The following is a 25,901-nucleotide window of genomic DNA, read 5'->3' as shown; positions in this document are numbered from 1 at the left end:
AAAAAAAAAAAAAAAAAAAAATCTGTTCTGTTTCAAAGAACAGGGCAGGTCTGGATAATAAGCATCTCAGCGATGATGAGGGCATCGCTGAAGAATGTTCTAGATCTGATCCACATGAGTGAAGTCACCACTGCTGCCGTTAAGTCAACCAGATGGCATGAAGATATATTGTGTGCCCTGCAAATCATTAAAGATGAAGAAGGAAGGTCATGCGGTGTCAGCTACTGTTATTTTTATCTGTGTTTTTAAAAAAAGCACAGTGACAGTTATGATGGCTCATGGTGCCAGTAAATTGCGTCAACGCACTTTTTGTTTTGTATCATCTGCAGCTCAGTAGAGTAACGCAACTCTGCTTTCCTGTCATAGATCAGATTAGGTGGAAGACAGGGAGGGTGAGGTAGAGACAAGCAGCACTTAGTTGCAGGTATGTTTCCGTACTCTCTAGATAAATGTAGCAATGTGGGATTTTTTTCCTGGGGGAGGGACCCCCAGCTCCCCTGTTTTATAGCACCCCCCCCCACTTCTCAAACCAAATTTATGCCCTTGTGGGATGATTTGTCATCGCACAGCTTTGTTTCTATGGCAAAATCAAAACTGTTGAACTTCCCCTGCTAAATTAAAAGCTTAGTCCTCATAAAGACCAACGTGTATTGTGCAAGCATTGTGACTAATAAAATACTGAGAATTGCAATTTCTATCTTGGGAATCTATGGGAAAGTACACACATCTTATTAGTGTGAATCATGACATTTTGCTCAAGTTGAGTGACATCCAACACTCTGCAGACATCTGATGTCAATTATGCAAGTAAGCTTTAGCTGTCAAATAGTCCAGTGGGTGCAAAAAATAACAAACTGCAGTAACTACCGGTTTGGTACAGGTTGGTCAGTGTTTGATTTTCCTTTCCCTTTTTAGGTTTATGACAGTAGTGAGACCCGAGGTCCAGGTTGTGAACTACTGCTGTAAGAGGTGTTAATTTGACTCGGTAGTGACTTTTGAGCACGTAGTTTGTGTCGTTGTCAACTTTAAGTCTCCTTAATTGGTCATGACCTCTGAGCACTGTCTGCCTTTGGTAATGTAGTTTTAATGTTTATGATTTTTAGGGCTGCAACTAATTTTTATTGCCAATTAATGTGTTATTATTTTCTCGATTAATCGATTAGTCGTTTGGTCTATAAGATGTCAGAGAATTGTGGATCACTGATCACTGTTTCCAAAGCCTAAGCTGCAACCTAACATGGACTTGTTTTGTCCTGACCAACAGTCCACAGACCAAAGATATTCAGTTTACTCTAATAGAAGACTAAAGAAACCAGAAAATAATCACATTTAAGAAGCTGGAACCAGAGAATTTGGCCATTTTTTCTTGTGACACTCAAAATAGTTGGTGTTTGTTGGTCCATCCGTCCACCACTTTGTCCCCGAGTCATATCACAAGAAATGCTGAATGGTTTGCCATGAAATGTTGTGCATTTCATTGTTCTCAGATGATGAAGCCTACTTTTATCTCTGGCGCCACCATGGGTAGATATTTGTGGTCCTGAGTGAAATGCTTGACAACTATTGGATGCCATGAAATCTGGTCATCCTTGTTTCCCCTCATGATGAATTGCGTGTGTCCAATACTTTGGTTTACGACCAAGTACCTGCAAACTAATAACATTCCCATCAACTTTATATTTTGTGCATAAAAATAAAATATTGAATAGGGTAGGGTGCCGCTACCGTGGCTGTAGACACCGAGTCTTGTCGTAACTTTTCCCCTTGCCATGTTTGAAAATTTTGCAGTGTTTTTGATGTGTGGCTGCCAAATTAAACCTTGGCACAGGGTATGTACACTTGATCACCAATAAAAAGAAACAAAAACATTAAAATATTACAAAAAAAACGTAATGAAAAACCCAACCAACCAGCAACAACAACATTTCATTCAAAGAAACCTGGACTCAGTAACTCTAGATCTTTTGCCTCCCTTCTCCCTTTGGTATAAAATGATCCCAGACCAGCTGGCTTTGTAAACATGAGGGTGCTGCATACATTTTACTGACATGACATCACAGGATTTCGAGGTATTCAAGTTCATGTTTCATGCCTCTTGCTGTCATCTGCAGCCATCGACGTTACAAGTTGCCTAGTGTAGCTTTAAATGGTAAAGATAGCAGGATGAATCGGAGGTTTGACTCATAGGCTCATATTTCTGGGTTCAGTGCATCACATGACAACATTAGCTCAACTCCTCACACTAACATCACTCAGTATGTTTCAAACGTGAGCCGGGATTTAAGTTTTTTTTACGCTATGCATGAAACCAGAGGATACAGATGGCCATAAAATTCACTCCCTGCCCTTCAGTTCCCCGCAAAAAAAAAGAACAAAGGCGAGCGAATTGCCGGCTGTGGCGTGTGCAGTGTATGCAGTGTGTGTGTGTGTGTGTGTATCTGGGCGCTGAAGTCATGTTTAAAGTAACATCTGTTGATGGTTAGGATGCCGCTCTTGCTCTCACACCCCTACTGCTGCTGCAGTACCCGGCGTGCAATGAGGTCATCACTCACAGACGGCCGCTCAATTGACAATTAATCAGAGGGGAACCAGGTACATCCCCCATACCCCCTGCTCAGATTTACATGCTTTTTAGGGCTTCCAAATAAAGGGTCAGTCAGCAGTCAGAGGCTTCCTGCTTTGAAAAGGGGTCAAAATAAAAAAGGCAGCAGGAGATGAGGAGTTAATAAATATAGTGGTGTGCTTTTAGAGAAGGTTTTGTCAATTCCCAAACCCTGCTGCACATTACCCCGGGATGTAATCACAACTCTGTGCTTTCCAGGGCCCAGAAAAAAAGGAAATGATTACATCAAGCTAAAATGCATCATACAACGATGGATTAACGAGAGTGAAATTAAAACCTGGTGCAACGCTGTGCCTCTCATGCTGTACATGGAAACCTCTTTCAAAACACTGAGCACTGTTTTAGCTCTCCTCAAACAAGTGATAAGTGGATTTTCCTTTTAGAAGTCAAAGCTGTTTTGGGGGGTGCTTGCAGTTTTTCTAGCTCTTTGTAATAATGCTCTGAGCAGAACAGAAGCCACTAAACAAACTCTGGGTTTTGTGCTTGGGCAAAGAACTAAAATGCCGTTTACTCAAGCCCCTCTGGGATTCTCTGTTTCTTCCTGCTTGAGGCATTCTTGATGACATGTCTACCTCTACATCTTTAACATGTCAGTGGACTGTTACATGACAGAAATATATCTTTTGTTGGTTTTTTCATGATCAGTACTGGGTGATTTAAGGCACCACTGTCAAGGCAAGAAAGAGGAGCGATCCAACAGACAAACGGGTTTTAAACAAGACAACAGTTCAAAAAGCTTAAAATGAACTCAGTGTTGCCAACTAAGTGGCAGAAGATGACGTCACAGGAATATCCATTACATCATTACATGGTAATTTACAAACAAGATTAAAAAAGGAAGGTTTTTAAAAAAAAAAAAAAAAAGTAATTAAACTCAACCTAACTGACTCTAACCAGCTTTTCCATTAGCAACTTCATTTTTATTCATTTAAACCTGAGTGCACTTTAAAGGACCAGTGTGTAGGATTTAGTGCCATCTAGTGGTGAGGTTGCAGATTGCAACCGACTGAATACACCTCCTTCCAAGTGTGTAGGAGAACTTATGATGGTGGCGAAACTTGCAAAAAAAATACAAAAGGCGTTCTCTGGAGCCAGTGTTTGGTTTGTCTGTTCTGAGCTACTGTAGAAACATGGCAGGCTCCATGGAAAAGGACCCGCTCCCATTGTAGATATAAAGGGCTCATTCTAAGGTAATGAAAACATGAGTCTTAGATTATACACTAATTAAAACATACTTATGAATATTATATTCCATATCTGCTAAGTCTGTTCTGCTAGATGCCACTAAATTCTACACACTGCACCTTTAACTGAGGAATATTCATGACTCTCTTGAACAGTGAGGTGCTATGGTCTGCACTAGGGTTTCCTTACTAGGCTCTTTAAAAAAATTTAAAAACTTGCTGAAAGGGTCTTTGAATTCACTAAATCTAGCAAGAAAGTTGGTAACACTGAAAGAGCGTATCCCTCCCTGCACAGAAAACTGTGTGTGCACAACTACAGCAGGTATGGTAGGTCACGAACGATAGCCAAAACACTGAAAATAAGTTTTAATCAACCTATTTATCCAGCAAATTGTGCAGCCAAACTAACCTTTGTATGATCTTCACAAGCATGTGTAACACCTACTGTTCACTCTCAGCGTTGGATGCTTGTTGGTGCTTATTTATGAACCAAAGACTAACAGAGCTGAACCCCCACATGCACACTCACTCAAGTGCATACTCCTACAGCAGTACAGTATAATATAACTCATAATTGTCTGAGTGGTGGCAATAAAAAATATAATGCCTCATGTGAGGATTGTCTGAACAAACAACTGTGGGAGGGTATGAGGTAAGAGGACACCTCCGAACACACATGTTTACTTAATAACTTTACACATCTGACACATACTCCTGTCTATGACCGTAACAGAGTACTCGGCTACACAGTGGCGAACCGTGGCCCTGGACCCTGAGCCTTCAATAGGACCACATGTGGCAATAAAAAATGAAACATAGCAATAAAAATAATAGCCAGAGCCCTGTCACATGCAGGATATTAAAGGTTTCTTTGCCCTAACTGGCTTCACGACACACAAAGGTGATTCCAGAAATCCAATGAATTTGTGTTTGTTTGAGCTCAGACATACTTGAATTTCAATGTAGATTTAATATCTCTCTGCCAGAAGTAAAGGCAGCAATGCAATACAAACAAGTTAAATGTAGATATCAGATGTCTCATACTGACCAGCCAACACCTCCTGAGGTGAAACGGGAAAAAGCACAAGCTCTTTGTAAGCTGTGCTCAGCCATTTTTCACTGGCCTTAAATAAGCCATTTATTGCCATTACATGTCCATGGCAATAAAACTAGAGATCCAAATTGTAGGTTTACAGTATACTTCTTACAACTTGCTTAGACAACTGTGATTATCAAATAATAAAAATGATCATTTATTTATATCTCACTGACATGTGTCTTGACTGCAGGGTAGTTATAGGAAAATGATGACAAATTCATCCATTTCATACTGACCTCTGTGCCTGAACACTGCAATACCCAACAGAAAGTCAAACACACCAAAAAAATTAAGACACAAAATTGAACAAAAGTCAACCTAAAGTCAGAGTTACAGTTTTAACAATACAAATAAATGCCCACAGATTGACAATGCTCACAATGAGACCAGCAACTTGTGTTCATGAAGCAATCAACAACAACTTTCTGCTCCCTTATGGCTAGTGAAGCCATCATGGAGAGTTAGCATATACTTTCAGAAACATCTTCAACCAAATATAATGTTCTTGCCAAATGTTGCCCAGAAAAAGGCAACAAATAAATTCATGTTTCTAATGGAAACTCGTGGTTACTAAGTTACCGTTCGTTCTCATTCTGTCATCTTTTTTTTCCCTCGCTCACTCACTGACTACTTTCATGGGTCACTCATCCAGTAAGTGTTCGCGAATGCCCGGAAGATGTCGGGATATTGCCCCACCTACAACTCAACAAAATATTATTGGCTAAGACAGCTGTCAAAATCATATTCATGCCCACATTGACTTGAATTACACAGGCATTCGTTACAGCTACTGAAGGTCCTGGCAGGGGGGGGGGGGTCACTGATTCACCCAGATACCATTGGAAGAAAAATTGCGATTGGTCCATTTCCCCTTCCGTTATATTAACCCACTGTTTTCCAAGACGAAGTTTATAAAGATGATATAAAAATTATTTGTACAAAAATTCTTCCAATATTTTTTCTTAGGCCTTCGCTGAATACCTTGAAGGCCCAGAGGGTTTCCCCTCTGCGGCTACATAAGCTAGGCTGTCCAACCACTCAAGACAGATGATAATGGCAGATGTCGAACACCCCCCGCCCCACACATACACACACTCACTTTCACTTGCTCCCATGTACATGCATTCACACACCCAACTCTTCTGGTGAACCCAAGACCGAAAAATTACACCCTCATCAACTATTTCCATTGTAATCTGGCATCTTGTTGAACAAAGTGTGATTGATACTTCTCAGAGCCATTAGGTTCGTTTTTTTTCTTTTTTTGTTCTCCTCTCAGTCATATAAATCTTTCGCCTTTTCTCACACGGTAATTAGCACGACCCTGGACAGAGGCCTATTTTTCATGGCAGCCTGTCCCTTCCTGACATGCTCGGTGACAAAGCACAGACCGTCGTCACACCGTCCTCCGGTCCAAATCAAACACTCTGCTACAGCTAAAGTGCAATGATGTGATTGTCCCAAATAGGTCACGGGCCGATGTCCAGCTGTGTTTCCTTTGTGAAATGAATTGCTGAGGGTGCATGTGTGTGTGTGTGTGTGTGTGTATGTGTGTTTTATAGAGTCTGTCGGCTGTGTGTGTATGATATGTGATATTGCTGAGGAAGCAGTAAACAGAGCACTGCCCTGTAACTGCTCTACGTGTGACATTTACAGAAGAAATCCGTCAGACAGGTTTTCACCTTCACCTCTAGCGGTGTCTGTCTTGGCTTGTGATGCTAAACAGCACTTCCAAATAATTCCTCCCAGACATATCTCACATTACAGCATTATATGGATCACATTTTCAGAATTAGACGTGTTATGATTTCTGCAACATGCCTGCACAGTAATCTAAAATAGTTGTAATGTCTCACAATCCTGCACACTAACAGTATGATGCCTCCTCACACAGATGAAATTACAACTGTGTACAATTTTCTGCATGAAGAGACACAGCATGTTTTAGTCTGTTTTCAGGGCTTCTACTGTTTTTACAAATTTACTGCAGCACCTGATATTGATAGTGTTAGTGCTACCCGGATTTCTGTTATAGTACAAAACTAATAGCGGCTCTGTAAGACTTTGCTTTGAGCTAAATGCTGATACTTGGCAGGTCTAATGTTTACCATGTTGACCAAGTACAGCTGAGGCTGATGAGAATGTTGATAGTTTTGCAATTAGGTCATAAACTTTTGACCTGCTGATGGTGTTTGATGAAAAGTCGGGATCACCAAAGTTATTACCATTCATCCTGAGGTGGACATGAGTGTCTGCACCAAATTTCATGGCAATACATTCAGTAGTTGTTGAGACATTTCACTCAAAACCATGTGATGTGAGCCTTGTGGTAATACTAGAGGAAAAGTTAGGGGATCGCCAGCGTCATTAGGCTTCATCCTCTGTAAACCATGAATATCTGTACAAAATTTTATGCCAATTCACCCAGTAGATGTTGAGATATTTTACTGGATGATTGAAAACTTGGACCTCATAGTGGCACTCGAGGAAAAGTCAAGTGATCACCAAAGTCAATAGGATTTATCCTCTGGGGACCGTGAATATCTGTACAAAAATTCATGGTAATCCATCCAGCAGTTGTCGAGATATTTCAGCCATTCCGCTAGCATGGCTGAAAGTCTGTTTTATTTCTAATGTATTTCTATGATCTTGGACAGTTTAGACATTATAGCACATTGTGAAATTGCAGCATAAACAATGTGATCTTCAAGTGTCTGACCTGCTGCCTCTACTTCACTGAAACTGAAATGCAGACTAGCTCTAGAATAGTTTTCCAGGGATATGGTTTTTCACTCTAGTTCACAAATATGCACAGAGCTACCATAAAGCAGAGCTGTAAATGTAAAGCTTATTTGTGTATTTAAGCTAAATTGTCTGTCAACAAAGTATTCCCACCCACTCCCGGTCGCTGGATAATCTCCAGAAAAAACTCTCAGTTTGCGCCAGGTTTGTGCAATAAAAGGTGATAATAAAAGTAAAGGACCTACTCAAGGTCATGGGAAAAACAATAACTGAATTCTTTAGGGTGGATTTTTCTCTGTAGTCCTGAGGAACACTTTGATTTAATGCTAACCTTACATAAGGATTATTAAGACATTTAAACTTTGGCAGCGCTGCGTTGCTGGAGTTGGGTTGAGGATTTGAATTAGTACTCAATACCTTCTTTTACCAGCTGACAAACTGCTCTTTAGCAAGGCACACATCTCTCAAACTAAAAAAGTATCACTGTGTCTTTATCCTCCAACACAAGGCCATGGGAATCGACAAGAATTCAGCTCCTCCTCTGCATTTCACCCTGCTTCAACTGTGTCTGCTGAAATGATTCAAGAGGTCCTCTAACTCTGAAGAACACGCTGACATTGAGTCGTAAAGGCACTCGTACCGTAGGGATGATGAGGCAATAAGCGATGACAGATATTGCTAAAATAAGAGATCTTTATCAGCCGTGATTTTGGCCTCGGTTTGATACTGTAGTTAGTGGCTGAAGTCATGCGTGGACTTGAAAGTGTGTTGGTGGTGCTGTCACTTGCTGCTGTTAAGTGCTTTTCCTGTTCTGCAGGTTGGATCCTCGGTGCATTGTTGTGGTTTACGCTTTGTTACTTTTGATTGACAACTTCACATATCATATAGTACTTAAGTGTTGTATAGTGTGTCCAGTCCCATCCCATAATATAATCAGATACCCTTGCTTATTAATTACCTGTTAAGATTGTACATGTGTATTGAATCCAGTGTAATATTCAATCATTTTGCATATTTTGAACAATTTGACCTAAAAATGTCCCCAAAAAACTAAACTTTTTCAAACTGGGAGGAGACTGTTTGGATAAATCACCATTATGTCCAAACTCATGGACTGTCCTCTAAGCAAGAGGAAGCAAGGACAGGGAATTTGCATTTTCATGTCATTGAAGGACATTCAAAATTAGCATTTAAATCAGTTATTAAAATTTCGACAGTGTGACACTGAAGCCCTCCCCTGAAACCACAATGAGGTTCTCTGTAATTACTTTCAGTTCATATGTCAGATCATAAATCTCTCCAAGGAAAGCACCATAAATACATTTAGACCCTGCAGGGCTAAAGATCTGATTGTATTTAACTTGTTTGCTGGAAGACTGACTTCTCAGCGACTACCTTAGAGCTCGTGTGTCGTTCACAAACTGACCTCTCGCGCTCCTGCTCCAGCAGGTTAGTGAACTCGTCGCTCTTTTTCATGAACTCTCCGTGGTTCGTCTTCTCTTCCTCCAGCTTGTACAGGGCCTGTTTGTGCGACTGCTCCACCATCAACAGCTGCTCCAGCATCCGCCGGTGCGTCTCCCTCTGCTTCTCCACCAACTTGTCCAGCTGGAGGGGGGGGGGGGGGGAGCACATAGAGACCATCTGTCATGTCTGGAAGCCTCTGTTTTAGTCAGGCACAGTTACTAAAGGTATTTTAGACCCTGTATGTAAGGTTGTAAATGAGCACCAGCCATGATTAAGAGTTATTGTTACCTCTATCATGGGCCTCTCATAGATGTCCTCCTGGAACATGTCATCTTTACCCTGGATAGCGTCTCTCTGCAGAGCCTGCAGGACCTTCTGTGGTGTGACAAAACCATACTTGGCCTCCAACAGGGCCAAGTCGATTTTCTCTGCCTTCAGCACTGTGATCACTTCATCTCTGGCCTTCAGTGGGGGAAGAAAGTTGATATAGTTAGATTGAAGTTTGTGATGTAGGATTTACATCCAACGCATGTCCAATATGCAGTAAATATATGGACAGCAAAACATTATCTATCCTTTAATATCAGATTAAGAACTGAATACTTTTATGGCCACGAATCTACTTATAAATTATCAGTCAATGAACTGTAAATTCTCAGTTTTAAAGTGGAGATTTTACAGGACTCTTTTCTAGGTCAGCATCGTCTATAAAAAATGAAAATGTTCTTATAATGCTGATATGCTTAGAGTTGCATTTTCAGATCTGCCAAAATGTCATATTTTCTAAAGTCCAGTGAGATGGAATAGATTTATTTTCTTTGTGTTAAGCTCCTTTGACCTCAGCAGCATTGAGGCAGACGTTGCCTTATTCCTGTTGTACAACCGTGCCAGGGGATTCCTGGATCCAGTGCTGGAACGACAGGAAGTAGCCTCAGCTGTTAGCTGTCCATTAACACAGGCTTTTAGTCCATCTTGAGTGACCACTGTTACTGAGCTACTGGTCTGACTGTATATCTGACTGGGGTCAGTGCCATGACTGCAGGCCTGTCTGGCGCCGTAATGGCTAAATGTTCTCAGAGTTTGCTCAGTCATCTCTGCAGTTCACATCACTTAAGATTACCTGTAGTTCTCCCTCCAGCAGGCTCAGCAGGAAGACGAGGTCATCTCGGGAAAGGTCCCTGGCCTTCTCCTTCCGGCCGCCCTTTGCAGCACCGCTGGCGCTACCATTCCCACCGCCACAGGTGCTGTTCTTGGCCGTGTTGTTGTTCCGCTGGATGGTGCCAGTGTCGTCCGGCGGCTCCCGGTGTCGACTACGACGCTCTGCCCTTCCTGAGGGCTCTTCTCGCTCTGCGGTTCTCTTCCGTGTGTCCACCTGCTGCTGAGCCGGCTTGGCCTTAGTTATATCCTCCAGACTGTTACTGCGGGATCGCATGTTCCTCTACCTGCTGGATAGATAAATAGGAAAAGATGAAGGTGTGCATGTAGATATGCACTCACGTTTTTTGTACCACGTTTCCTGTATGTATTTGTATCTTTTGCATGATTTATCTTTGCATTAAGTCGAGACAGAGGCAAAACAAGAAACATAATGTGCCAAATTTGAATCCATGAACTTGATTTACGATGGCTTGAAAGAACACTCTCAGATGTCATAAACCGAATAATCAATCTGTGACTTTAGAGCATTCCAGGAGTTACTTTGTGACTGATTAAATCATTTCTTTTACATTTTCTGGCCACAGGATTTAGGCATTAGTGGGCATGGATGCCAACTCACTCAACCTGGCTTGTCGTCTCTACTTCACCCAGCATGCCCTACAGTCCCAAAACTGCCTTTAAATACAACTTAGAAATCAGTAAATCGCAGGAAACAAGAAAAATACACCAAACGACACAGTGAGCACAGAAATACAAGCAAACGACCACGGTCTTTAGAAATGTCGTCTGGACCTTTCCTTGAACATCCCTGGCAACTGTGCACGTCGAGACATATTTTTTGTTTATGACATGTCCAACTGTGCAGATATAACTTGTTCTGTCATCATACTGTAAGTAGGCCATAAACTAGACCTGTGTCCTAAGTCCAGTTGCATGTTGTCATTGCCTGCCATGTTATTATAGTCACTCATCGGAATAGAGTCATCATCACCACGTCATACTGCCGGCCACGAAGCACGATTATGCCACACTTTCTCTGACAGTGCCAGAACCTTTTTGGAACCGGGACCTTCAGCGCTGTCGCACCAAATTACCCAAAGCTGTCGACCGTCATTCACGGCCGATTAAATTTCCCACAACGTGAAATTTTTGGAGCGCAGTGGTCTTTTGTACCAACTTTGTTTTTACAGATGATGATAGGTGGTCTGATGTGTTTATAACTGGAGAGCGATTAGAAAAAGGGTAACTTCAGTGTAGATGACTTAGTGAGCTATGAATAAAAAGCATCATGGCTACCTACCAAAGCCTTTTTGGAGTATACAGTGTACTTTGTCACATCTGGTTTATGAATGGGCCATTCAGTGACTCACTGACTTTGATAAATCGAACTATGATAAATTGATGAATGCTGTAAGGAACTGTAAGCTTCATTGCCAAGTAATTTATTACTTTTTTCGGCATTATGTTCAGTTAAAGAGAATATATCCAAAGGACAAACCATAAATGAAACATAAACATGCTGAGACAGATCTCTGAGTGTTTGATGTGAGAGGGAATAATCTGCCTAGAGGCATTACATCATCATCCATTCTGCTTGGCGCACATTACAAAGTTTCCAACTAACTGAGCTCAATAGACACCGTTCCAGCTAAAGACAGTATTTCACAACAATCATTTGTATCTGGCAGGTAACAGAAAACAGAAATGTAATTTTTAACAGGGCAAGCCTGATAATAAATGATATAGTTTTTCAAAGTCTGAGGCTTCTTGTAGCTGAGAAATAATGATGTTCTGGGAGTGAAACTATACAGGCCTCAGAGAGCTTTTTAAATGGTTAGAAAGAAATTACGATGTTTACTTGGATGAAAAAAAGGGAACTGATTAACAGCTTCAGGGTTAAAAAAGTAGTTTTATTAATAGATGAATATATATTAGAATTTGTAAAATCACTTTGACATTAATAATCCAATAATTAATAGTGGAAATACAAGAATAGTTTGTGTGTTTTCACTTTATATTCTGATTTACCAGTAGCTTTCCAATTTTGAAATTATACATCCTGTAGTGGTGAAGTACAGTACTTAAGTAAGTACTACAATTTTGAGATACTTTACTTGAGTATTTCCCTTTTATGCTACTTAATATTTCTACATTTCAGAGAAAAATATTGTACTTGCTCCCTCACTACATTTATTTGACAGCTATAGGCAGTAGTTACAATATTTTACATACGAAACATGTATGTTTATGAAATAATCTGCATTAAAATAAAAAAAAGTATTTATTATTATTTATCTATTTTACTTCTGTATAAATTATTAACACAAACATATTATTTGTTGATAATACATTTGTGTTTTTTACTGGTTGGAATATTTTTACACTGTGGTTTTTATGTTTTTACTAAAGTAAAAGGTCTGGATATCAGCTAAACCTAAATAATTAAAATATTTAAAAATTAATTTCCTGTATTAATGGGGAAAAGAAAAGCAAACCTCCATCAAAATACTCTTATACATTCTGTACAAGAATGTCAGGTAATGTAGTCACTTCATTTAGTTTATTACTACTTTGCTGCCAATCTAAGTTTATCTGAAACACTTTACAACTGGCGAACACCTAAAGTTGGCGGTCTGTAGCTACATGCACACTGTAACAACTTTTTATGTTTATTTTCTGTCCAATAAAGCAATAACAATAAAGTGAAAAATGGTAAAAGAGAATATTTTCATTAGTTCAGGGTTGCCACCGAGACAAAATTGGAAATCTCACCACTCCATCTGAATTTGCCTGCGGCTTAATTGGAGCTTAGAAACAATGTGTTCAGGACTCCTGCAGTGTGTGTCCGGCCTCTGTGTGAGGCCCTCTGACAGTTTATGAGTAAGAAAGATGGCTGGGTGATTGCATTGTGCACACTCTAGGCAAGGCGCCACATGATTCAGAGCTGAGGTAATTCCCTGCAGTCTAAGACAGACTCCACATCTACTTACTCAGAGATCTGGGCTACAGGCGATAGACAGAACTGGTCAAAGTGTGTGTGTGTGTATGTGTGTGTGTGCATATTAAGGTACTGCACATTCAGTCCTGTCCTGTACAATATGTAAAGGATAGAGTACCGTTTGTTGTGTGTTTGTGTGTGTGTTTGCAAGTTTGTAACCCAACCTGTGGCATCATCAGAACAGTATGTAACAACACAGCTCTGATTAAACTCAGCTATTAGTCTCTACAGTACAACTAAAGCCCATTGATGCAAACTCGTGATGCAACAAATAGAAGAGACACACTCACACTGACCCACACATGTGTCCAGATTCGAGGCTGCGATTGTGCAACAAATCCAAGAGTCACAGACATGTAACGCCGGCCCGCTGGGATTCCTACATGTGCAAGTATCACGTATCTGCAAAATCTCCAAGATGGATCAGAAATATATCACATACTTCATAAAAAGGTTCACTGAGGGGACGGGAAAATAGTTTAGTATTGGATCTGACTTATCTCCAAATCAGTCCCTTACTGTCGTGGTGGGAGTCAAATAAATGAGTTTTGAGATCAGCGTTATATCTCTGGTGAGTGATGGTTCCTGATTTTTTTTGTGAACAGTGTTATTGGAAACTTGGAGGAAAGCGGTAACAGTTGGAAACACTGGAATGGTGAGAAAAAAGTCCAAAAAAGCTGTCCAACTGTGCTGATTTGTGTTCATGGACTGATGTGAAAAGTAATTTGTTCATCTGCAGTTACTGTACACAGCTGAAAGCACCTTTATTTCATTATCCAAATACTATGATTCCATTTCTAAGAGATTTGCTCTTTTCAAGATGTGAATGACATCAGCACAAAAGCTTCAATTAAATTTGACAATGTAGATTTTGATCAAGCAGACTTGGCTTTTAGTTGACTGATAATATTAGTTAATCCCATTTTTTCCCCCGATCATTAAGTGTTAATCTTCAAAATCCCATCACCAGCCGTCAGTTTTATAGCAGTATAGCCAAAGCTAAATAAACACAGGGTGTAAAAAAAGGCTTTGGAAGGCACAGCGTAAAAGATGCTGTTTGGAAATTTCCTTTGGGCCTTCCTTCGCAGGAGGAGACAAAAACACTGGCTCTTAAAATGCTTGTGTACGCTGTGTGCGCACATATTTTCTCCATGACCGTGTTGTGCTGTCAGTGTTGTCAGCTTGGTAAAGGTGTGAAGGCGAAACTGCCAAAAGTTAATTAGCCACCATCTGTTGCATGAGACCTCGGATAACCCTATCAGTCTTATAAGACATTTTTAGAAGATTAAATCAGATCTATCTCACTGATGGTGAATCTGTCTTCTATTTTGTGTTTGCTGGATCAGACATCAGTGTGTCTCCTGTGACTAATAAATGAATGAACATGTGAGTTAATTTGAAAAACAATTCAGGAAAACTCGATCCAAACACGTCAACAGTTCTCATGAAGTCACAATATTACACAAGCATCAACCTACACTTATCATGTTTGTACCTGTGGCTCAAGCGCAATAAGAATACATCACGATTTCCATCTGTTGAACTACTCATTGACAATAACAGCATGAATGAACGGGTGTGGGACGTGTGTGTAACTGTCCAGAGATGACTTAACCGCGCTTTGTCCTCTTACTAATCCCAGCCAGCCAGTGTCAGGCGTTTTTTGTCAGAGCCGTTTGTATAAACTGTAGTCATTTTTCATTTTGTGAGCCGGGGATTAGTGCCAGAAGGTGATGTTATGATTAACAGGTGCTCACATCTTACGCAAGGGACTTGGCAGCTTAGCTTCGTTTTGGCAATAAAGGCAACTCATTGAAAAGAATAATTCAAGCATCGAACATGATTATATGCAAAAGGGAGAATTAATTAATGTATTTTTGTTTTATGGATGTAGATTTTAGGGGGGTTTTTTTGGCTTTTCATTTCAGCTATGCGTATGTGTATATATGGATGTATGACGTGTAGCTGTGGAGAATAGACACCCAAGCACCTGCACAGAGGCGAATCAGAACTTGTTTTTTTAAAGGGTAAAGCCAGGTATTTAGGTAGAGCGGTGCTTTGAAATAAATGCTGACAACATCTCACAATGATAATGCTAAAATGCTGATGTTAAGCAGGTTTACCATGTTCACCATCTTAGTTAAGCCTGTTAGCTTGCTAACACTTGTGAATTGGCACTAAACACAAAATACAGTTGAGGCTGATGGGAATGCTGTTAGTTTTTAGGGTATTTAATCATAGACGTTATTGGATGAGTTAACATTTTTGGCCTGAATGAATGTGTGCACCAAATTTCATGGCAATCCATTCTATAGTTGTTAAAGTTATTTTTAAGCCCCAAAAATCTCATGTGGCGCTACAAGACAAATCACCATAGTCATTAGGATTCATCGTCTGGGACTCATGAATGTCTGTACAATCATTTTTGCCAATCCATCAAGAAGATGTTGAGATAATTCACTGGATAAGTGAAAATACTGACCTGCTGATGTTGCTAGTGTAAAGTCAGGGTATCACCAAAGCAGTTAGGATTCATCCTCTAGGCAGCATGGATATCTGTATCAAATTTCATGGCAATCCATCCATTAATAGTTGAGATATTTCAGTTCAGACCAAAGTGGCAGACTGATCGACAGACCAATATTGCCATCCTAGAGCTATGTCGCTAGCATGGCTAAAAGTGGACGAATATTCATAAAGACAGTTTGCTTATTCATTCATAAGTCCTCTTTCCTTTTTTTTTTTTTTTCCTCGTCCTTTCCTGAGGCCCTTCCATTACCTTGCACCCTCATTAAGCAGCGAGGACAGTGTCCGGAGCCAAAAGTAAAGCTGTTACTGGAAACAGTTGGCAGTTTGGACTTGTCTAGCCAGGACCACCAAGGTTTCTCAAAACTAGCTACCAGGTCAAATGGCGCATTCATTCAAAGAGTTTTTACGCAATGAACTCACCAAGCAACCAGCCAGCCAGCAATACACTAAGTCATAAACCCTCATATAGTCCGGCTATAATGGTCAAGCTATTTTATCACACATCTGAACACTTCAAAAAGTCATTAAGCTTATTATTTTGGGGCTTTATGATTTTGGATCTTTTCTGTGACTGTTGGGACAATCTGCACCGCACCCCTGCCACACACACACATAAAAGGCTTTTCTCAGATGTTATCCAAACTTTGTTAATATACTTTAAAGTGCACTCTCAGTGTGCTATACAATGAGCACTCACTGTTTTTTTTTTTTTAGCGATGACTTCACTTTTCATGTGATCTGGAAGTGAAGGAGAGGGAGGGCCGTTAAAAGTCAAAAGGGTGAAAGGTGAGGAAGCAGGTGCGCTACAAAAAAAAAACAAAAAAACACCTCTTCACACTTTTTTCTCCCATGAACACACAGAATTCATGAAAACACACACACACACCCTCACAGTGACATGTGTGGGACAGTTGGCATGTGAGCAGAAAACGCACACACATGCACATAACATATGCACGCATGTACACACCCACCGCTGCACAGGCACACACACACACACACACACAAATTACAGAGTGAATTCCTGCAGCCTGACATCATGGTGCTGTCAATATGATTGAGGGGAAGAGAATGCAGATCAAAAGAGAGCGGAGAAAGGGAAGACAGGGGAGGGAAAGATGGAGAAGCAACAGTATAACCTTTGGCGAGAGACAGATGATCTGCTGCTAGTCTGCAGCTTACTGTACACAAAAGTGTTCACTAAATCACCACTTACACGAAGTTTAAGTTGGGACTTTGGTGTTTGAATCCACATACCAGTATTAAATGCTTTCAGGTGGCTTTAGATTCTGTAACATTTTTCAACCTTTGCATAATCCCTGTAGATAGAATCACCCTCAGTTTTGCTAAAAACAAGCTTTTTTTTTTCTTGGTTCTTGAAAAGTTCACATTTTTGACATAATGGGTTTACAGCAGAAACAGTTTAGTAGCTTGAAGTGAGTGAAATATATCAGTTTGAATGTTGTTTTTCCCAGCGTGAGGCTCAAATAAAGCAATTCTGGTCATAGAATCACAGGATTTTCCATGTTTTTTGGCATGTTGTGCCTAAAACGAAGGAATATGTCATACACTTTGCTGAGAGTTAGATGAGAAGATCGATACCCCTCTCGTGTTTGCACAGTAAATATGAAGCCAGTCTTTATCTCTCAATAGCCCACAAAATCAGTTTGTGACCCATGAAAAATGTATCATGCAGTGGGAACTGGTTTTCATTGAGAGGAAGGTATGGAAAAGGTTGAATCGACTTGAATTGAAACTATCAGAGGCTACAGAGACTGTGGTGAGGTCTGAGCCATGTAAAATCAGATCAGATGTTGCTCATTTTTCACACTGGAAAAAGGACAGGTCAGGTGTGATGTATGTGAGGTTGCATCCATATGTTGGCCTGTGTAATCAAATACCTGTTGTTGGTGTTTTGGAGAAATATTTCACTCTTTATTGTTAAAGTGCCATTGGCAGTGAGGAGTTTAGATCCAGCCAGTGTGCTGTTTGTCTTCTATCTGTCCAGTTTTTTTGCTCTAAAATGTTCCCTCACCACACATGCCTGTATATTACATTAGTTATTCATGAAATCAATTATTCATCTCTTATTCGTTACACATTCCTGCTCAATAATGTCATGGCATCTTATTTGCGTTCATAATTATGCGTACACATGTATGCGAGGGCATGCACTGAGTATAAAGGCAGGAGAACTTCAGTGTCAGTGATGATTAGACTACAAACTTACAGATTCAAAGCCAGAGGAGGTCAGAAAGCCCTGAGATCCAAAATCACCACTTTTCCATTTCACTCAATGGGAGGTTCAAATTTATTTGGCAGGGCAGAGTGAAAACATCTTGAAATAAGCTTGATAAGAACATAAAAGATAGTTCTTATAATACTTCTGTTCTATTTTTTTATGGTGCAGGAGTCTACTGTTTTGATTATAAAACATATTCTGTATATATAACTATGCCTAGACGTCTTAATGATATACAGACAGTGTATGATATACAGGCTGTATGCTGGATGTGAATATTAATACCATTAATTGGTAATAAATCTGTGGTTCAGGAGAGCGCTGGGACAGTTTTAAGCGAATACTTTGGAAAAAAAGGTGTGGGGTCTCTTGAGAACAGTTTTTCCATTGTAAAATATAAATATAGTTCTAGTGTTTCTTGTATTGCTCCACTTAAAGTGTTATTAACCAGTGTTAAATGCATCAACAGTGCTAACAGCACCCAAAGAATGACTGGGTGTCTGTCAGAGAGCAGCACACTGTGCCGGAGGGGTTTCCATCACCCAGCTAAAAAAAAAAAAGCGAGTGAAATGTTTACAAACAGTGCACCGGTTGCCGCAGCAACAGGTAGCGATCGGGATCAGCGTTCAGGCCTCAAGGTTGCATGAGGTGCCATAAAACTGTCCAGAATGTTTCCTGCAAGCATTAATGCTGCTGGACTGCAAATCAACAAGAGAAGCGGTTTGGGAATTCCTCAGCACTGAAGTCGCCCACAGCTCAGGGCGCACAGGGCCGTAATTCCTCCAAAACAGCCGAGGACGGACGATCAAGCAGACTAATAGAGATGTTTCGGCTCAGATGGAGGCACGTTGTTATTTAAAGCTTTAGGATATGACAGTGACTCGCTGGTGCAAGGGGCTTATAGCTGTTAAAAACGCCTGCCCTGGTGAAAAAGAACACTGCTGCACATTTTCTACATCTTCTCTTCAAGATGATGCAATCCCAGGAAATCTTTGGACTGGCCAGAAAGTGAAACAGTGTCAGCACATTTCACTCGCGAGCACGGCTCAGAAACAGAGATCACATTCAGTAACACTGTGCGTTTCAAAATCTGATTATATGAACAAACTTATCACCTCGTACAGGACAGTCTTCCAGCTGGAAATGAAACAATGATAATAGCCTAAATCTCAAAACTAAATTTACCACTTCATGCAAGTGGTTGTCCAATGAGACTTTGCTGTGCACATCATGATGTAAATCTATTATTGAGTCAGTTTCCATGAGTCCTTTACATTGCCTTTTATGCTACGCAATGAGCAGAAGAGGATAATCTCTTTTACACCAGGGGGCGCCATGTTGCCATTGAAGTTTGAATCTTCAAATGTCATTAAAGGTCTCCAACTAAATTCTCTTTCACTTATTACAGTTAATATGAAATGTTATGCACTTACTTCTCCATGTTGTAAATCTGCTGCAGCTACTTTTGTCTACTTTGTATACAGGACACCTTTTGGCATCCCTCCTCTATTGCTTCCTCCTGAGTTTTATCCCTTTTTTTTATTGTAAAGGTTTCGTCTTTTGTCTCTGTTTAATATAAATAAAATGGACTTGACCTGAGAGAAATTAGCCCCTTTACAAACACACTGTGAGACACGCTCTGAGCCAAAACAAACCAATGAATCTGTTAACAATCTCTTAGCCCATACAGGTAGAATCACATAAAGTTTGTTGAATGTAAGGACAATGGAGGTGATTTGTCCTCTGGGAAAATAGAAGTTAAGACAGAGAATGGTTGGAGACTCAGGCTTCCTCTGCCAGGTTTACATGTGAAGGCGTTTTCAGTCTGGGAGGAGGGCCAAGTTTGATGTTAAAGCATGAAATCTGGCCAAGCTTACATGCACTTAGTCCTACTTGCTGCACTAAATGTGTAAACGCTACACACACACACACATATGCTGTCTGGTTGTTTGTCTGCTTTTAGCAACAGTGTTGCCATGAGAATGTCTTTCTCATGATCTCATGGTTGGCTCTAAATGTTGCATGTAACAGCACGAGCGTGTGCACAAAGGCCTGTGTAATATATTTAATTGTGTCAATCTACACTATATATATTGGGGATTTTGTTTTTTTGGGGTTTTTTTGTCATACAAGGACTTCACTTTTAACAAGGTCAAGCTGGTGAAAACAAAAACAGACTCCAGTAACAGAAGTTCAGCGACCTTTCAACCAGAACTGAGACCAAATTACTTTTTAATGGTCCCAGTCATGCTGTTTTGATTCAAACATCAATGCAGCAGAACATGACGCACATGAAGTGGACCTCATTCTCTTGGTGTTGCTCTTTACCCTCACAAAACACGACTGTACCTTCTATGTTTAGCCCCCCGCGTACCCAATGTCAGCCTCAATACATGTTCTAAACACGCCCAGTATATTTAATATCCTGTATCGTCTTTCATTTCTTGGGGGGTGCTCCGTGCTCAGTGTCATCAGACTGTAACCTTGTCTGTTTTGGAGCAGGTGATTATGAGAAAGAGAAGCCCGAGGGCTGATGGGGTTTGAGTTGGCCAGGGGGTGCCGGGTGGTAGTAATATCACCCTGCCGGGTGTCACACTGAACAAACCAAAAGTGAAGGGTCACCCAGTTCAGGCAGGCGGGATGGTGTATTTCAGATGGCGAGGCTGGACGGGATACTTTAAAGCTGCATTTGTTTGTATTTTGATATTAAAAATGGCAAAAATGATGTATGTATAAAGTAAAAGTAGCTGCTCATAGTGAAGAACCGCCTGATAATTCTCACCTTACTGCAGTTGCCCTCATTTCTAACCTCAGTGAGCGTTTTAGCATCTTTCAGCTCATTGTTTTGGTTCTACAGCCCACAACTTTACTGTTGTGGTTCACTGTTACATCCACTTAGTTTCCAGCAGCAACAGTTAGAGAGAAAAGCTATAATAAACTGTACGCTACCTGACGTGCACCAAACAGCGGACAGACAAATATAGCGACTAGCCAGTGAACATAGAGGTGCATTTAGTATCAACGGTGATTTGTGAGCACTGTTTATACACAGATCGCAAATGGTGCCAGCGTCTGGTTTCACAAGTGATTGTCACTCGCCATTTGCAGATAAACTGGTGTCCCACAGTCCTCTCACATGCATGTCATGCCTCGTTTCCAGCACAAATATGGTGTTTCTTTTGATTGGTTACAAAAATGACAGCAAACAGAAATGATCTCATGTTGCAAGTTGCAACTTGTATGTTGCAAATCTGGTGAAACAGGCACCTGATATTTTCCTTGACAAAAACAGAGCTTAACGGAAGAGTTAATATTAGACTTCGATTAAGGCACGACTCCAAATGATTGCTAATGTTGCTCTGTTGGATGTGTAGATAGGCAGCTGTTTAGGAATATGAATAACTTTAATGTCATTGTACAACGAGATTCAGTTTGCTGTAAGCTACATATAAATATAAGTAAAAAGGATAAGGAGGCATGGAAAAGGAAGTAAGGCATTGTGTGTATCATGTGTGTGCATGAGTCACAGTGTTAGGTGTCTCTGGATGTGAGAGCGAACCTTGTATGTGTGTAGAGTTTTGGCGTTAAAGTGGTAGTGCATGTGTCAATAAAAAGTTTTGTGTAAGACATTAGCAGCAGTAGTAGCCTTATAGTCATAAATCTGTCGTGTTTTGGCAGATTTGTTCAGGAGATTGATTGTTCTGGGGTAGGAACTGTTCCTTAATCTGTCAGTATGGGCACTGACGCACCTACAGCGCCGTCCAAAAATCCATGAACGCAGATTTGAAAGGTTTTCTGTACTTTGTGTACTCCATCAAAATTGTAATTGTAAAGCTACAATATGCAAGTTCTGGAAGTCAAGTTAGCACTAGCATTAGGCTTGGGAGCAAACTGCCCTGCACCCTCATAAAAAGTGCATTTAAATAAAAAAAAAATATATATAAGAAAGAACTTACATGCTGTAGCTTTGATTGAACTTGGATACAAACCATTCTTTAGTGCAAAATCTTTTTAAAGATATAGAGAAGCTTCTACCATAAAAAGGGCCTCCTGATTCCTCTTTTACATTTACCATTTAAGTATTCCCTGGAGTAATATCCAGTATGCTGCATATTTTAGGTGATGTAACATCATACTGTTATGTTACTCTGGAAATATTCAATTGTTTACTTTAACGTGTGACTTCGCAGATAAGGAACAAGGCATGAATACCACTGCAGAAAATAAATTGTTCCTCCTACACTGCTTACAGGAAAAGCTAAACAGATAAAATGAAGCAACACATGGGAAAAAAATGTGCTTTCTGTTCACATCACCTCTGTGCTAACACTGCCAGAGCTGCTCAGTTTGTTCCCTGTGAAGTTGAATTGTTAGAGCACAGCACTAGCTTTCAGTCGTGATAGAAAGTGGTTTAATTCATGTTTCACATTTAAATTCCAACAGATCTGATCTTCTCATCCCATCTATCTTTATAGATAGATTTTTCAGAAGTGTCTTTCATTAGCAACATTTTAAAAACATCTCAGATCTCCATCCTAATTTTAAAATCTAAGCCTCTGTTTCTGGATCCCCTCCACCCACTTTAAAGTGTCCTGTGTGCCCAGCATGACAGAGCAGCTCCAGACAGATCTGATGGTAGGAAGGTGTGAATAGCTGAAATGTCCTGTCACCACACAGGCCACCAGGGAAGAAGACGAATCACCTACAAGTCCCAACATCCTGACCACCGTGATCCTCTCTGCTTCATCCCAAACACGTACAGACAGATAAACACATGCACCGTCAGACATAAACAGAAAAATCAGAATGTCACATTGTACAAATCCAAATAATGTTCTAACTTATATAACTGCACTTTTTCAACAAATGTTGTCATCAAATCCCAGATGGAATGGCCTCTTCCTTATATGGAGTTTTTCCCTGCAAGTGGCTGAAGTACGACTTCATAGGCCACACTGTAAATAACACTTTCATAACACGCTTCTTAAAGGTGCAGTGTGCAGGATTTAGTGGCATCTGGCGGTGAGGTTGCAGATTGCAACCGATTGAATACCCCTCGCTTGTAAGAGAACCGATGGTGGCTGCGAAACTCGTGAAAACATGAAAGGCCCTCTCTGGAGCCAGTGTTTGGTTTGTCCATTCTGGGCTACTGTAGAAACATAGCGGTGCAACATGGCGAGCTCCGAGGAAGAGGACCTGCTCTCTATATAGATATAAATATCTCATTCTAAGGTAACAAAAACACAAATAATCTTATTTTAAGGTGATTAGACACTAATTAAAACATACTTATGAATATTATATTCAATTTCTGCCAAGTCTATTTTGACTAGATGCCACTAAATTCTACACACTGCACCTTTAAGTAGCACATCCTGGATCATCCAGCTGCTGTTCTGCAGGAATACTGAGCAGATTAATCTGATGTTGATACTAAGTAGTTCGGGACTGGATAATTGGAGAATTACAGCACAGTGTAGGTTGTTGAAAAAAAGTCATTCAGTCTGCTTTAAATCATAAAGAGAATGAATAATAATCATATGAGCAAAGATATGGCATAGACATCTCTCATTTTTTCCCCCAGTTTCAGTTTAAATTTAGTTGGTTTACAATGTGGTTTATGAGACTAATTTTCTAATTAAGTTTTATAAGTATTATAGAATATTTCATTTCAATTTTTCTTTGTTTCAGAGCAGGTATTTTGTAATTTTTCTTTTTATATTTTACACTATATTTATATTTTCTGCAAAAATGAATGTGGCATAAAGCTTCAATTCCTTTTAACCCCGAAACAAAAAGGTTCAAAACATTTGACACATATTTAAAATTATATTTATTCTCATGCAGTAACCTTTTTTCCTTTTTTTTTTTTGTTCATCTAATGTTCATCTTAATTTCAGTTTATGATTTTAACCTTGCTTCAGTATTGACAGGTGTTACTCAGAATTAACAAGGGCTTTTTTTGGGAGGACTCGAGCTCTGACCAACCAGCAGAGGGCAGCAATTTTACATTTTAAGGAGTGGCCTTGTGGAGCTTTTAGACTGAACAGTGCAGCTCACTTTAGTCCTTAATCAACAACATCACAACACTCATCACTCCTTATGTCCACAAGCTATATTCATCTGCTATTTCTGGCTACTGTTGTGCTTGTTTGGGCAAGGTTTGACGAGAGCCTCATTCTTTTGTTCTTTGGTTAAAACGGCTGCAATTGCAGTTACTGAAGGACTATTGACTATTTTGCAAGTCACATAATTAAAGACATGCTGAGTGACACTAGTTTCCTGTTTTGTTCATTTTGTTTTGTAATTGTTTCTTTGTTATTTTATGGGAATGTATTTTCTAAAACACAGGTGTGTTTTTCACTTCCAATCTGTCATGGTCTCATTTACTGCAAGTTAAATGGATCATTGTATTAGCGGCCCACAGAGAGCTTACATAGTCAAACACCTTTAAACAGGGAGTAAACAAGATGATGCTTGAGCGGATTAGCCACTAGATTGTTCTGTTATGTTTTTAAAAGATCTTTTCAGTGTCACAAATGAGAGAAAACAATGAGCTAATAGTGCAACTTTCCCCAGAGAACAGCGTCTGTAACTCTATAATGAAATCACTTGTGCTTGGTTAGGATTAAAATGTGCACATCCCTCATGTCTCTTGGTAGATAGACCCCACTGCTTAGAAGTAATGTGGGCTCAAGCTTTTGTGTGTTTTAGGACTGACTGCAGATTAAAGAGTCAAAGCACTCGTCAGCTGGTGAGCAGGCTGTCACTTTGTCTGCAGTAACTGATGGTGGAAGTCACGTCAACTGTCTGTGTCTTGAATGTCAATTCAGCTTAAACTTGTGTCCTTTTACTAAATAATTGTCATAAAAATAAAAAAAAAGTGGTGATCAAGAACAATCTCCAGACTTAATGATCAGTTTTCAGTTTTATGCTGCAAAAGTAAATTCAAAGTCCAGAAACGACATGTAGAGAAAAATAACATCCAGGTGAAAGAACCGGGACACAAAGGGGAAAGAAAAAAAATGAATAAGACACAAAGAAATAGAAGGACAACAACAACAATAACAACAACAACAACAACAACAACAACAACAACAAAGAAAAGTGAGCGTGCACTCATTCATTCACCGGTGCATTCTCAGCCTGTCCATCCATCTGTGTAGCGACAGGATTGACAGTAGAGGATTACAGGGTCACAGCATCCATCAGCTGGTCCACATGCTGTCACTTTGCCCACAGAGCACACACACACACACACACACACACACACACAAACACACATACTGTACTGCCTGTGACTGAAAGATCAACTGTGTTGAGAAGGTTGCTTTCCAGGAATGAATGATGAATGTATTCATTAAAGTGTTTAAATCACAAACTCAAGAATATAATCTGATTACTGTCACCTTTATATTGTATCCACATTGATTAGAACAAACATTACACCTGCAATAACTGATTTTTTGGCCACCTGGGGGGCAGTGAAACAACTTGTGATGATGAACCTGCTTATTTACACCCAGCAGATACTGAGCAACATTAGCATCTAATATTGCTTTGTTATCCACTGACTCCTGAGGGGAATATCTGGCTCTTTAGTTGCTAAATGCTCAGTTATGTTCGCCAGCTAGTCGCTAACGTTTTCTATGTGTGTGTGTTCTGGTGCCGAGCAGTATGTTTACCGCTTCCTACTGTGTTTTGGAAGCAACATTAAGAGAGAGAACAGTGAGAGTGAACCAAAACAGTAAAGTTTTGGGCCATAAAATCAAAGCAATTAGCTGAAAGACTCTAGAAAGGCAGCTTTAAATTCTTTGTTACAATATTAATGTCGCTCTTCAGGTATATAACAAAATATTAAT

General features: G+C 40.1%; 1 protein-coding gene across 4 annotated transcripts in view; it reads right to left on the bottom strand.

Annotated features, from left to right (window-relative positions):
* Nucleotides 1-25,901, bottom strand: part of filip1l (filamin A interacting protein 1-like) — a 72,875-nt gene that overhangs the window by 35,665 nt on the left and 11,309 nt on the right. For 2 of the 4 annotated variants that reach the window (XM_067583324.1, XM_067583325.1), the window contains exons 2-4: nt 10,233-10,554; nt 9,401-9,574; nt 9,075-9,253 (exon numbers count right to left, since the gene is read on the bottom strand). In XM_067583324.1, the coding sequence (XP_067439425.1) occupies nt 9,075-9,253; nt 9,401-9,574; nt 10,233-10,544 (665 nt within the window). In that variant the 5' untranslated portion in view covers nt 10,545-10,554. Of the gene's footprint in view, nt 1-9,074; nt 9,254-9,400; nt 9,575-10,232; nt 10,558-25,901 lie in introns of all 4 variants that reach the window. The other 2 variants (XM_067583322.1, XM_067583323.1) reach the window with 1 other exon arrangement.

This window comes from Thunnus thynnus, chromosome 24, assembly GCF_963924715.1.
Source record: "Thunnus thynnus chromosome 24, fThuThy2.1, whole genome shotgun sequence".
Taxonomy (NCBI): domain Eukaryota; kingdom Metazoa; phylum Chordata; class Actinopteri; order Scombriformes; family Scombridae; genus Thunnus; species Thunnus thynnus.
The sequence above is the reverse complement of the archived record's forward strand: the minus strand, read 5'-3'. Positions and strand labels throughout refer to the sequence as shown.